General features: G+C 58.2%; 1 protein-coding gene across 1 annotated transcript; it reads right to left on the bottom strand.

Annotated features, from left to right (window-relative positions):
• Positions 1 to 128: 128 nt before the first annotated feature.
• On the bottom strand, positions 129 to 12,775 carry P4HTM (prolyl 4-hydroxylase, transmembrane). Its single transcript, XM_040994993.1, has 9 exons — positions 12,431 to 12,775; positions 12,175 to 12,256; positions 4,413 to 4,603; positions 3,717 to 3,813; positions 2,381 to 2,543; positions 1,688 to 1,873; positions 973 to 1,063; positions 672 to 795; positions 129 to 549 (listed from the first exon to the last, which is right to left on the bottom strand). Exons 1-9 carry the CDS (start codon positions 12,773 to 12,775, stop codon positions 329 to 331), a joined length of 1,500 nt encoding a protein of 499 aa, XP_040850927.1. The 3' UTR covers positions 129 to 328.
• Positions 12,776 to 13,698: the final 923 nt, after the last annotated feature.

Here is a 13,698-nt window from a genome sequence, read left to right as displayed (position 1 = left end):
GGCCGGGGCCGCCCTCGGCCCTCACGTGACGCCCGCCGGCCCGGCCGAGCCCGGCCCCCCCCCCAGCCCCACTCACTCCCCGCCCACCCCGGGCCGTGAGCCCTGCGGCTCCGAGGCGTGTGGTTTTATTGAATAGGGTAGCGTGGGTTGTGTACACAATAAATAAATAATTCCAGTGTGGGGACTGCGTCGGTGGGCGCGCGTGGCGGCAAGGAGGGGGCGCCTGCAGCTGGACAGGGGGTTGGAGTGGAAAGCTGGCACCCCACCTCGCGGAGGGGGCGGTGGTGGGCGGCATGGCGGCTGGGCGCCCCGGAGCCCGAGCCTGCCCTCAGAGCTCCACGCGGGCATCGCGGTAGGCCCGGTCCACGGCCCACTCGGGCTGCGCGTCGGCGCCGCCTTCCCGGGCCAGGCGCGCCATCTCCTGCTGGAACAGCGCTTGCCGTGCCCGGCTGGGATCCACATTGATCCAGTTGTTGGCGATCCACTTGGTGCCGCGCGTGACCAGGCAGCCGCCGTGCAGCGAGTAGTCGTCCACGTCGCCCACCCAACCTAGGAGAGGGCTCGGAGTGAGCCAGGGAGGGGCTGGGGCAGCCGGCCCAAGTCCTCAAGTGTGGTTTCTGAGCGACCAGAGGGAAGGGGGGGAGAGGGAGGAGCTGGCCCCAGGCGCTCACCTTGCCCATCTGGGAGGTAGTTGTACCAAAAGACCGCGGTGCCTTGCCGTGGCTTGACCCGCAGGTTGCCCTTGTCACAGTGCCTCCGGGTGTCACGGAGATCCACGTTGTCCTGAATGAGACTCTGGCAACAGAGGGGTGGGTTTCCCAGCCGCCCTCTCCCCCACAGGAGGGAAACCAGCTAGACATGCCCACTGGGACCTTCACCCCGAGCCTGGCGCTGGGATAGGGGAGGGAATACACTATGAGGCCTTGCCAACCCCCGTCTCCCAGAGGAACCCCCCCACTCTTCAGACCTTACCATTTCATCATAGGTTCTGTTGTCTGCCACTGGAAAAACTGTCTCTCCTCCAGCAGTGACATTGTTCAAGTAGAACAGCACTGTCATGTAGCTGTAAGGCAAGCCCACCCCCAACCAAAGCTGAGCAGGCACCCAGTTGTAGGTACTCCCTGGGGCTTATCCTGGCTCCCAAGAGTCAAAGGGATGGGTAAGGAATAAGTGACAAAGGGACATGCCACTGCCCAGGTGTCCCAAGCCACTCTTCCCCCATCCCGCAAAACCCACTCACTTCCTCTGTGTCCCAAAGTGACAGGATCACTTCACTAAACCACTGGGCCCTGAGAAAAGGGGCCTAGCCAGGAGGGTCAGCCGAGGAGTTGGGGCATTGTAGGGACCAGAGGGGCTGGGGTACACCACCCACACAGAGCAGAGAGCACTGCTGGGGCACCTTGGCAGGGCAGGGACACAACAGCTGCAGCAAGCGAGGGAGAGCATCCCAGCCCAGGAGTCCCAGCCCAGGAGGGCAGGCGGTGGCTCAGCCTCGCCTGCATCTCAGAACTCAGAAGGGCAAGTTTGCATGTCTGTGGCTGCCTGGGTCTGTGCTGGCTTAAGGGGGCACCATGACCATGGAACAGCACACTTTCCTGCCAGCTGTGGGAACAACTTGGAGGTCAGGAACAAGGTGGACCTCTTGCCAAAGAGCCATGCGGGGGGGGGGGGGGGGGGAGGTACTTGCCGACAGGATGTCTCAAAGGGGACGGTCTCGTTGGCCACCAGCTTGGTGTGGGAGCAGATGGTCTCTGGGTACACGGGCCCGCTGTCCACGTGAGCGTGGTAGTGGCCTCCCTCACCATAGCGCACCACCTGCAGCGGCTCGCTGAGCTCCACAATCTCTGGTGACAGGCGCGTGAGGCGCAGCACCCTAGCGGGTGGGAGGCACACAGGTTCTGGTGTGTAGCTTCACACCAAGGCCAGACCCAGGGGCCTGCACAACCTCTGCCCCGCCCATAGTCCCTGTAAGCCCCTTTGGCCATCCCACAACTCTGACTGGCCCGTGTGTGAGCGGGCCGTGTTACTCTTGCCAGAGAAAGAAAGACCCACCAGGTGGAAAAGATGAGCTTACCACAGAACTGGGAGACTGGGGGGAGGGAGGCTGAGGTCCTCCCCCCCTGGAAAGCTCCAAGGCAGGAGGTCTTAAGGGCAGAGATAAGGGATCTTTCTCCAATTATTGAAAAACAAATGATTCCTCTCTAAGCCCTATTGTCTTCTGTTTGCCCACATCTCGGACTCATTTGCCCTTGCTAATTGCCTGTCTTTCAGTGGGTCCCCCATCCCAGCCAGGTCTAACAGGTAGAAGTTAATCCCAACCTGGCTCATCCTCAAGTATGTCTCCTCCTCCGCCCCAGCTGGGCTGGCCCCAGAGGCTCACCTCTGGCGGATAGCACGCATGACGTGGTGGGCGCCCTCACCCTGGTACAGCCAAGTGTGGTGGCTGTTCCTCACCAGCTCACTGGACTCGGCCTTGTGGCTTCTCATGTACTTGTGGAAGTCACGCAGGTCCATGCTGGAGAACTCCTGCAGACTCAGGACGCCTGTGCAGGAGGCGGGGGAGGAGGGCCCCACCGTCACTGCCCACCCACCCCCACTGGGTCAGACAAACCTAGTTCCTAGTTCCTGGTCCTATCTGGTTCCTGGTCTCTCAGGGAAGAGCCAGAGAGGTTGGGTTTTCTGGGATTCAACAGTGTTTAGGCCCCACGAGGGGAAGAAGCCCAACTCATACTAGAGCAGGGCAGAGCAGGGCCTCTACATAGCAGGGCCCCAGGCTGGCAAGCACCAGGTGCCCTGACCCTGGCCCTACTCAGTGTCACGTTCAAGCACTCAAGGGGAAACAGCTAGAGCTGGGTCTTTTTAACAGCACATGGGCCAGCCCCCAGGAGCCTTTCCTGACCTCAGCTCATACTGCATGATGCTATGCTGGCCAGGACCAGCTGCTGGGCCAGCAGCCCCCCTCCCAACCCCATTTAACAAAGAAAGCTATTCTGCTCCCCCAGATGAGGACATGCTCCTAAACCTTTGGAGCTCCTGACACATAGCTGGTGCTCTGCTCCTTGTTATTCTGGCCAACCCATGGGAGACAGACACCGGCCACCCTTGGGCCCAGGTTCTTTTGGAGAACGAGAGACACTCATGGGATGTGAGCTTGCCAGCAGTCAAATATGGGGAGCAGTGGCCATGTGACATTGCTCCAGCCACAGGTCCTGCCAGCTTCTCTACTCTGGCTTCTGCAGGCACATCCTCCTGGGTCCTATTTCTCTGCTGCTTTCTCCTGGCTTGGTCCAGGATTTGGGGATGAAGGTGCTAACCACACCACTTCAGAAACCTCTCAGGGTCATTACCAATGGGTAGGAGGGCAGAACCATTGGCATAATGGCTCCATGGCAGTTGGCCAAGTTAACAACACTACAACTTTGGTGCCTGGGCATGAAAAGACCAAGTAGTGGCTAAAGACAGCCAAGCAGTCCGAGCTGAGACCAAGGTGGGGTATTTTGTAGGAGCAGACCCCTCATTCATGGTGCAGGCTGGACACTTTGCCCAGTGAAGTCCAGTAGGTCTTCAGGGACCACCAACTTCTCAAGGCTGGAGGCTGGGCCGTACTCTCATGTCCTCAGCTCCGGCCACTCTAGGAGCTGGGCCCTTACAGGGCCAGGACATCCCTAGAGCCCAGTTCCTGGTGGGGCCGGAGGCCTGAAGGGGAGTGAGCTCACCATCACCATCAGGGTCAGCCTTGATGGCTGAATACATCTCCTGAATGTTCTCAGGTGTCATCCAGCGTCCATTTCCCAGGCGCGTCTGAGCTAGGACCTAAAGCAAAAGAGGGTCCCTCAGTGGGGAGAGTTCCATCTCAACAGTGGACAGCTCCCAGAGCACAAACAGCCATTCCCACTGCCACATATCACACACCTCTTCTTGCTGTAAAGCTAAAGGGCTGAGGCACCTGGGCATGGATAGGAACACAGGACAGGAGCCAAGGCTATGGGCTGTCAGGAGGGAGGGTGGGCAGAATGGTCCAGAGGCATTCACACTCCCCAAAGGGGGCTGCAGGTGAAGATGGAGCAGGGGAGGGGAGAGGCAGGGGAGGCCTGGCCAGGATCCATCCCCCACGTGCCTCAGGAAGAGCTCTAGGTGAGCTGTCAACCCCCTCCAGCCCACCAGACTTCTGTCAGAAGCCCAGATGCTGCTGGCTGGTAGGAGAGGTTGCATGGGACTCTCACCATGACAGCAGGGAATGCAGAGCCCAGAGAGCAGCCATTCCAACCAACAGGAGTACCCCTCCTGGGGTACCCTGAGGAAGGGGATTGAGGCCTGGGCAGGTACTAGCAAGCCTGGAGAAGCATCAGACTCTGGGGGTGGGGACATGGATCAGCGATGTAGCTGCCAAGGAGGGTTTCCAGTGTGCCCACCTCCCGAAGCTGCAAGCGGCCATCACGGTTCTGGTCCAGCAGCTGGAAGAGCTCCAACTGGCTGAGCTGTAGGGTGCTCATGGCCTCTTCATACTCCTCAGTGGGTAGGATCTGGCTGCGCTGCAGCCCCTTCATCTGGGCCAGGTGGATGATGAGCCGGCATTCTTCATCGCTCAGAAAGCCAGGAATTTCTGCCAGAAGAGGTGGCGGGGTGTGGGAGGAGGGCGGACCCCTTAGCCAGGGCACGGATGCCAGCACCTGCCTTTCCCCCCACCAGGCTCCTCCTTGCCGTCCTGGGGAGGCACCAGGTCTCTCTCAGCTCTGGCTGCTTAGCTGTCCTGCAAAGGCTGTCCAGTGTTGGCAGGGTGGGACCCATTTCCTCAGGGGAGTCCTGGGGGTGGGGCAAAGCTAAGATCAGTGGGGTCACTGGGGTGTTTGGGCTGATTATGGTCTCTGAGAAGATACTGTGCTGTCTTCCCCACCCGTTCCTTTTGGCACTGTGTTTCAAAGCCCCTGAGAAACAGTCATTCTGGATGGGAAGGGAACAGGCTCCAGGGCTGGATGCCCACACCCCAGGCATAGCAGGTCAGTGGCTTGGGGCGGGGTTGGAATTCAAGCAGAAGGCTCTGGGGAGCAGCCTCCATTTTAGCAGCCCCCAGGCACTACCATGGCAGGAGCCTGGGCCTCCTTGCCAAACATACAGCCACCACTCTCCCAGCAGTCATAGCCAAGCAGAAGGAAAAGAGCCATTGAGAGCTAGGACCAAGCAGCTGTTAACAGAGACCAGAGCACAGCACCTGTCCTGGGAGACCATGCCCTGCCTGTGGTCGAGAAAGCCAAAGCACAGTGATCAGTACCACCCCTGCCCCGCCCTCCCCAGGCGTCAGGCTACCATCGTCCGGGGTTCGCGCTTACAGCCAGTGCAGCTTCCAGGGTGAGAGTAAAGGGCTCCAGTTATGATGACATGGAGGATGGGACAAAACACTCCCCATCCCACATCAACCCAAGAAAGGGTGTGCAAATATCCCCTGGGAGACAGCCCCATTGGACAATGGGTCAGCCCCAACTCCTCATGGACCACTTCCTCCTAACTATTTTAACATGGACAATGTCACAGGACAGGCAAGCCAGCTGGGAAAGAAGGCAAAGAAAACACAGGCCCAGATTTCTCCAGTTTATTAAGCTCTGGTAATCTGCAAGCAGAGTGGAGATAGGCAGCCAGCCAGGGCAGGCCCCCCCGCCGGGCACTAATCAAAAGCAAACAGCCCTGTCAGCATGTGGGGGGCCTTGCCAGGTGGGTCCAGGCACCTGGGAGCTATGCAGACCCCTGCGGCACCCCTTTCTCTCTCAGCTCCTAGAGCGCAAGTGCGGCTCTTATAAAGCCCCTGAGGCCTCAATTCATTAAGGCCAGGACGGAGAAAGCAGATGATGAAGCAGGAGCTGTGGCTGCTGGCAGCGCTGGTGGTGCTATGGGGCGACAGTGGAGCAGGGGCCCCCTGGGGCCCCACGCGATGCATACCCATCCCCCCAGCCATGGCCCTGTGCCACAATATCGGCTACACGGAAATGCGGCTGCCCAACTTGCTGGACCACGACACTGCGGCCGAGGCCATTCAACAGTCGGTCAGCTGGCTGCCCCTGCTCGCCCGGGAGTGCCACCCTGATGCCCGTCTCTTCCTCTGCTCCCTCTTTGCCCCTGTGTGCCTTGACAGGTATGGTGGGGGGGCTCCAAGGCGCAAGGGGAGAGGGCCTGCTCAGCCAGGGCCTGCCCTGACAACTCAGATCTGCAGCAGTCCGCGCAGAGCACCTCTCTGTGCTGCGTGCTGGTGGGGACGGGGCACAGAGAAAGCATGTTGTCAAGAGTGTTTCAGGCAGAGGGAAGCAAAGGGCACAGCGGCAATAAAGGCATGGGAAAGTGGTGACCTTTGGCCGGGACCCACAACCCATCCAGGGCTTTTGAACAAGACAGTGTTCTACAGGTTGGAGAGGGGTGGGGAGAGTGGAAGAGTTAGGGGCTTCAAGGCCTTCTCGCCAAGGAGGCAAAGATGCTCTGTCTGCCCCAGGGATCCGGGCAAGAGAAGCAACCCAGGCCCATCTGCAGGCCTTGTTCGGTGAGCCCAAAGCCAAGAGGCCAACTCCTCTTCCCCTGCCTACCCCATCCCGTGAGCCACAGCATGACAGAGTCTCCTTGGGTGGGCAGGTCAGTGGCAGCAGCAAGAATGGGCTCTTCCAGATCGTCAGGGACCCTGCTCCTGCCTTCTCCCTTGAATGTGGGATGTGAGAATGCAAGGGCAGACCCCACCACCATACACACACCCTTGGGTGGTCATGAAGCAAGGCAAACTTGGGAAGCTGGAAGGAGGCCTGGGCTGGGGGAGATAAGAAAACTCAGAGAGAGGAGGGCAGGGTCAAGAGTTGAGGGCTTGTGGCCAAGCAGAGGGAGAGCCAGACTGCAGAGCTGTTACTAGGCAACCAGAGGATTGTTGCCTAGCAACCACAGCCTGAGGCACATAGAGCTGGCTCCAGCTGATCCTGTGTCCTGCTTGTGACCACACCACCCTCGCCTGCAGGGTCATCTACCCTTGCCGCAGCCTGTGTGAGGCTGTGCAAGCCAGCTGTGCTCCCATCATGGCCTGCTACGGTTACCCCTGGCCAGCCATCCTGCACTGTGGACGCTTCCCCACAGGTCATGGTCTCTGTGTCGGGGCTGTGCCCAGCGGTTCCCGCCTGGATCGCCCATGTGAGTCTCTGCATGGCTTCCCCCAACTCCTCTCACTTGTCCCCACTCTTATTCAAATCATTCTGCAAGGGGAGCAGGCAAACGGAAGGGGAGGAGTGGCCTACAGCAGGGGTCTGTCTCAAAAGGAGTACCTGAGATGGGCAAGGCGGGAAGGATGCGTGCTGACTGTCCAAGCCGACATGACCCCCAGTGCCTTCCTCTCATCCTCCCCTCAGTGCCACAGGCCAGCTGCCGGGACTGCGAGTTGCAGGTGGCGGCCTCATCCAAGGAGGTCCTGGACACGTTCTGCGCCAGTGACTTTGGTGAGCAGCACATACTACATGCCCCTTCCAAGAATTCCCACTCTGGCCCCTGGCTCAGTGGTACAGTGAGCTAGAGCAAAAAATACAAATGCCTGTACACGTTTGGGCTGTTCTCAACACAAACAGACATCCCCAAACAAAAATCTTGTGGAGTGGGGGAGCAGTGCAGGAGCATCCATAGAAGCTGGAATCCAGGGGAGAGCAACAGGTGAGGGACTGTGGTAAGATCTTCCCATCTCATTACCCTATCCCTTCAATCCCCTTCAGCGGTCAAGGTCAGGCTCTCCTGGTGCAACAATACGATGTCTGGCCCCTGGGACTGTGACTTGGACTCAAGGCTGGAGGTGCTGAAAGCGGGGCTCCTGCCCCCCACGGAACTGGCACCCACCCTGCGACGCTCGCTGCAGCTGGATGTCACGTGTGTGTACAACCTCCTGCGAGGCAGGCACTCAGGGATCTTTGTGCTGAGTGGGCAGGTGCAGGACCATCGACTGCTGGTAACCACAGCCTACTCCTGGAGCCGAACCCACCGAAATCTGCAGCTGGCAGTGCGTAGGTGGCACCATCACCAGTGTCAAGAATAAGAACCAACCCCAACTGGGAAAGGCTGGGATTCTGTAGCTGTGGTCCCTTGCCCTATGCTTCCCCAACAGAGACCTAAAACCCTTTTTTCTGCTGCTCCACCCTATTCCACCAAGGAGAAGGGAAGACCCGAGTTCAGAAAGGCTAAGGGATGAGCAGAAAGTGAAGCCAGCTTCCACGGACACAGGTCTCTGCGCCATAGTGCTGTACCCAGCCAGGCACAGACAAATATGTGTGTTGGGCAGGCAAGACCTTTTTTCTGTCTGTCCCAGGCCTGGACAGGAGCAGGGCCAGTGCCTGACCCTTCCTCCAAGCAGGCACCCCATGCTGGGCCTCAGGGCAAGCATAGCCTCACACTATGCTCGTGGCTCCTCCAACTGGACACAGATTTGGCTTTCTCCTCTGCTGGGCCTTTATCCTGAGGCCACAGCTCTGCCAGGTGTCAGGCTCAGAGTACAGGACAGGGTGTGCACAGCCTCTGCAGAAACCTACGTGGAGTTGTTGAATAACTTGAACTCACACACACACTTCGATCCTCGCCCTGCCTCTGGGCCTTCAGTGCTTGTCATGAGTCCTTGGTGTGACATAGCTACCTGATTATTTCTTAATCCAAAAAAGAAAACCTTTGGGAATCTTGACAATGCAGTTACAGTTTTTAAGTAAATTCTTTTCTGTGCTGGGGACAATTATGCATTTACTCTTAACAGTTAAGAAAAATGGATTAAAACGTTGGTTGAGACACTAACCCGTGACATAGCAGCTTAAGCTACTACCTGAGGTGCCAGCATCCACTGGTTTGAGTCTTGGCTGCTCCACTTCCAATCCAGCTCTCAGCTAAGAGTCTGTGACAGCAGCAGAGAATGCCTTGGACCCCCTAAACCCACATGGGAGACCCAGAAGAAGCTTCTGATCTAGTCCTGGCCATGGCAGCCATTTGGGGAGTGAATCAATGGATGAAATCTCTATGTCTCTCCCTCCCTTTACAACTCTGCTTTTCAAATAAATAAATAAATCTTAACAATAACAACAACAACAACAAAAAAATTACCCTGGCTGGCCCACTGACAGTGTCCCTGCTGCCCCTGGAGAGGGTGCCAGGCCAGGAGGATGGGTGAGGAGGCCATGAGAATGTACCAAGAGACACATCCTGTCAGCCATGAATGACCAACTCTGTCCTACAGCTGAAGCTCTCCCATCAGGCCTCCCACACATACAGCTCTTCTTAGGGGAAAAAGGCAAAAATGACACGAATAGATACAGAAACTGAATTCCAGCTGTGCTAAGCTGGCTGCAGCTACTACCTGCCCAGGGACCGAGTGGGACTGGCCCAAGCGAGGGCCCTGGGCACAGGCCTGGCAGGGCTGTCTGTGAGATAATTGTCTGAGCCTCGCAATGCGGGCATGGGTCACATGCTAGGGCCTGGGGCAGAGGCATGCCTGGGGTCTAAGAATCAGGAGAGAGGAGGGGGAAGCTGCAATGAGGGGGCAGAAGGTAAGGGCTTTGAGACGCCAAGAGAGACCCCTTGAAAGGAGAGATCCTGTAGAATTCAGCAGGGAGACAGGAGCCAAACATGCCAAAGCATGTCCCTGGGGAGGGGTCAGAGCCAGAAACCGGCCACTTCCCTCCTGAACTGAAGTGGACCGAGTCTTTGGCCGACTCCCAGCATTCTCAGTCCCTGGGTAGTGAGTGCTTCCCATAGGAACTGCCCAGAGTTCAAGCAGGGGCCACTTCTGGTCCAGTTCCCGGGGGCCACGTGTCTCAGGAACCAGGGTGAGAAACATGAAACGCTACACTCGCTAGAGAGAGAAGCTGAAGGCTGTGCAGTATTGTCAGTGAAGTGCTGGGTTTCCTGCCCCAGGCAGTCACCCCTCAGGCCCCGGGGCAGGCAGGTCAAGGGTGTAGAACCAAGAGCAGTCACTGAGTTTAGAATGATCAGTGACCAGAAGGACAGGTTGGTACAGGGGGCAGTCACATGCTGATCATGCAGCTTACACTGGGATGAGGATTTGCTCACTCCCAGCAGCCAGGAACTACCTGTGCCCTGAGTGAGGATAGGTCACACGGGGAGGCGACTATAGGAGACTGTGTAGCAGAGGAAACAAGGACCAAGAAAGGGAGAAGTGTTCTCACCACAGCTACCCAAATCTCTGACTTTGCAATTTGTGCGAAAAACAGGGTCTATCTAGTGGCGTCATTGCAGTTTTTGGGTCAGCTCTTTTGTGGTTCGCTGATTGTCAGTCATTTCAGCTTTAATTTTCTGCTCTAGAGTTCAAGTGCTGGGGAGGGATCTTTGGTTTCATGGCCCATATCTCTTCACACACATCTGAGTTAAATGTGGACCCAAGGAGGCAGAAGGCCACAGCCAGCACAGGTGCAGCAGGCAACAGGCCAGTGCTGTGCCCTTTACCGGCAAGTGCCTGTCTGGATCCGGAGCTGCCTACAGGGCTCTGCCGAATGTTCTCCTCAGGGCAGCCCACTCTGGCCTCCCTTTCACGGGTTTCAATCCCAGGTGAAGTTCTGCCTTACTTCCCAATCACATCTCACCACCTGATACACCAGGTATATTCATTCACTGATTTGTGTATTATATGTTTCTTCATTTGAATATCAGTTTTGTGGCTTTTTTTGGGTTTCATTTCTCCTCCACCACATTTTATTTTGTTTTTTGTTTTTTTTTTGTTTGTTTGTTTCTTGTGTAATGCTCTGTTTCCAGCACCTAAAGCAGAGTCTAGCAGACTTCAATGCTATGCGGCAGCAACCATAATCAAATACTGCAGTGGCAATCCAGTGAGTTACGCTGCTGCTTGCAACAGAAACATCTGTTGGTATATGTGCTGCCAAAGCAAGCACATATATCTTATATTTGGAGTGCTGGTTTGAACCTTAGCTGTTCTGCTTCTGACTCAGTTAGCTGCTATTACTCCTGGAAAAGCAGAAGAGGATGGCCCACAAGCTTGGGCCCCTGCCACTCACAGGGGAGACCTGGATGGAGTTTCAGGCTCCTGGCTTCGGTCTGGCCCAGCCCCAGCAGTTGCAGGCATTTGGGGAGAGAAGTAGTGGATGGAAGATCTCTCATCTTGTCTTCCCTCTCTGACTCAATACATTTTAAAATACAGAAAAGCAGTCACCACTTCCTTGGGCTCCTTTATAGCAGAACAGCAGCAGGCACGTGACAGCAAGCTCCTGGGACTTGGCATAATCCCCAGACAGGGCACTTGCCACGCCGGCTCTACCCACTATGTGCTCAGATGAGCATGCTGCCCATCATCCTTCTTCCCACTCCCTACCCTCTCTGCCAGGGAGGGCCTTGGGTCTGCAAGGATGTGTCTCACACGTAAGGGCCCCAGGGCCAGGAGGACATGAACTTACTGGGGGCAAAGCTCCATGGGGCCAGTGCCCTCCCCTTGCTGACCCTGACTCCTGGTTGGCACAGACTCTGGAGGAGTCTGGGGTCTTCATGGCCAGCCCTGTATGTGGTTCCTGAGCAGGCACTAGAGGCAGGCTGCTTGGGGCCTAAACTTCACAGAGTGAGCTGGGGGTGGGGAAATAGGAGACCAGCCACAGCAGCTTCCTTGCCCACCTGCTGGCCCGAGGGGGCATGAGAACTTAATGTTCATAGGAATGCCATCACATAAAAGTTACACTGTGGCTTGTAATGGGGTCACGCCAGGGGCTCTAAAGAAAAATGTGAAGTGCAGAGTGAAGACAGTGCCTGCTGGGGCACCTTGACAGGTGGGTCAGTGGGATGGGCAGAGGAGTGGTGGGCAGATCCTTCCCGCAAAAACCCGACAGCAGTCTGTGAGAGGGCTTTCCTCCACAAGCCCCACTCTAGAAGCAGTGATCGGAAACACTGCGTGTCCACAGATGACTTCAGCGCAGGCCACTCTGCCCAACCCTGCAAGAAAGCCTTGGGCCAAGGCCGCAGGGAGCAGGGCCTGGGGGGGGGGGGGCAGGGTCGCCCTGTGAAGCAGGGCAGTGGTTGGTTCCTTCCCTTGTTTATCCTGTGGCTGGAGAAAAGGGCCCCTCCGAAGCAGCCATTTTCAAAACATTAAGTCACGTGGTCCGTGACTGTCAAGTTGCCTCCCGGGTTTCATCGCAGCCCCCACCTCCATCCCCCCGGAGTGTGGGGCGGACTTACCGAAGAGCAGTGGCTTGAGGCTGAGGGTCCGGATGAAGTGGTCCTTGTCGCTGACCAGCTGGACCTTCCGCTCGTGCCCCACCTAAGGGAAAGGCACATAGCGGGCAGCCGGGACTCCAGGCCGTGCTGTCCGAGCAGGGAAGAGCCGCCCGGGGGCTGGAGCGCTGCAGCGGGTGGGTACTGCGGGCGCCCCGGGATGAGTGCCGAGTCCGCCCGAATGGCAGAGGCAAGGGAGTAGTGAAAAGGGGGTCCTCACCTTGATCCCCTCCAGCCGGGTGAGGGGACCCAAGGCTGGTGCGGGCCGCGGCCCCTGGGCGCGACGCTGGGGCCCGGGGTCGGAGCTCTCGTCGCCGTTGCTGTAGTGCACGAAGAACAGCAGCGCCAGCACGTTGCCCAGGTACAGGTGCACAAACACCATCAGCACCAGGAAGTAGGCGCGCGAGCAGATGCCGCGGGGCTTGTACAGCGGCCGCACCGGCGCGTCCTCGCCGTCGCCGTCCCCGAGGCCGGGAGGCGCCCATTGCGGACCTGCCGCCTCAGGCCGCTGCCGGCCCGTAGCGACCGCTGCCGCCGCCGCTGCCGCCGCCGCCGCCGCAGCCATGGCGCCCAGGTCGCGCGCGCGCGCCCAGGGGAGGGGCCGCTGGGGCGCCCGTGCTGCGCGTCGCCCCGGCAACGGCCGCCGAGCCCGCGCGCCCCGCGGTCACTAGGAAACGGAGTCGGGGGATGCTGCGTGGTTCGGGCGCCGCCCTGGCTCGCGCGGAGCTGGAACTCGGGGTCGCCTGCGTCTCGGATTCCAGACCGCAGCGAGCCTTCTCCGTCCGAGCTAGGTTAATGCTAGACGCAGCTGCACGCTAGCCGGACCAGAAGCCAACCTCCTTGTCCCCACGGGGAACCCCTCCGCTCCGGGATCAGGACGCCCCCTCCCCTCGCAGAAAAGTGCGATCAGCATTTTCGCATTGTCTGGAGCGGGGGAGGAGGTAGCGCCAAGACGTGACTCAATTCTGCGGCGGCCTGGGACCTTGCCGAGCCCAGGACTACGCACATGACGCTAGTGCGAGACTCACGACCTTGTGCTTGGCGTCCCTGAAGCTGGAGGAGGATGAAGTCCGGGCAAACTTAGAAAGAAGCAGCCTGATGTGGTGGGGGGTCTTCTAGGCAGTTGGAATCCAGAATGGGACGTTCTGCCTCAGTGAGTAACTCGCATAAATGCAACTGGTGCTCAGTGTGCGCGAACACTCCTTGCTGCAAAGCTCGCCGTGCAGGCAGCCATGGGAACCATCATCCCAGAGAAAAATTAAACTCGGATCAGGACCCAAAAAATAGGGGTGGGATAGAGCTCGCACCGAGACGTGTTTGTGTTCTTTGCCCTTCTCCTGTCAAGTGGGCATTCCGCAGCACAGGAGCTGACCTTCGCTCCTCCCACAGGGGATAAGCAGACCAGAGCAAGGCTATTAAAGCAGCCCGGCCCCAGGGGAGGGGAACTCCCATTTACACGCAGCCCTTATCTTCTGGTCTCTTCTGTCC

This window comes from Ochotona curzoniae, unplaced genomic scaffold (assembly GCF_017591425.1).
Source record: "Ochotona curzoniae isolate NIBS_2020 unplaced genomic scaffold, NIBS_Ocur_1.0 contig_908, whole genome shotgun sequence".
In the NCBI taxonomy this organism is placed as follows: domain Eukaryota; kingdom Metazoa; phylum Chordata; class Mammalia; order Lagomorpha; family Ochotonidae; genus Ochotona; species Ochotona curzoniae.
The sequence above is the reverse complement of the archived record's forward strand: the minus strand, read 5'-3'. Positions and strand labels throughout refer to the sequence as shown.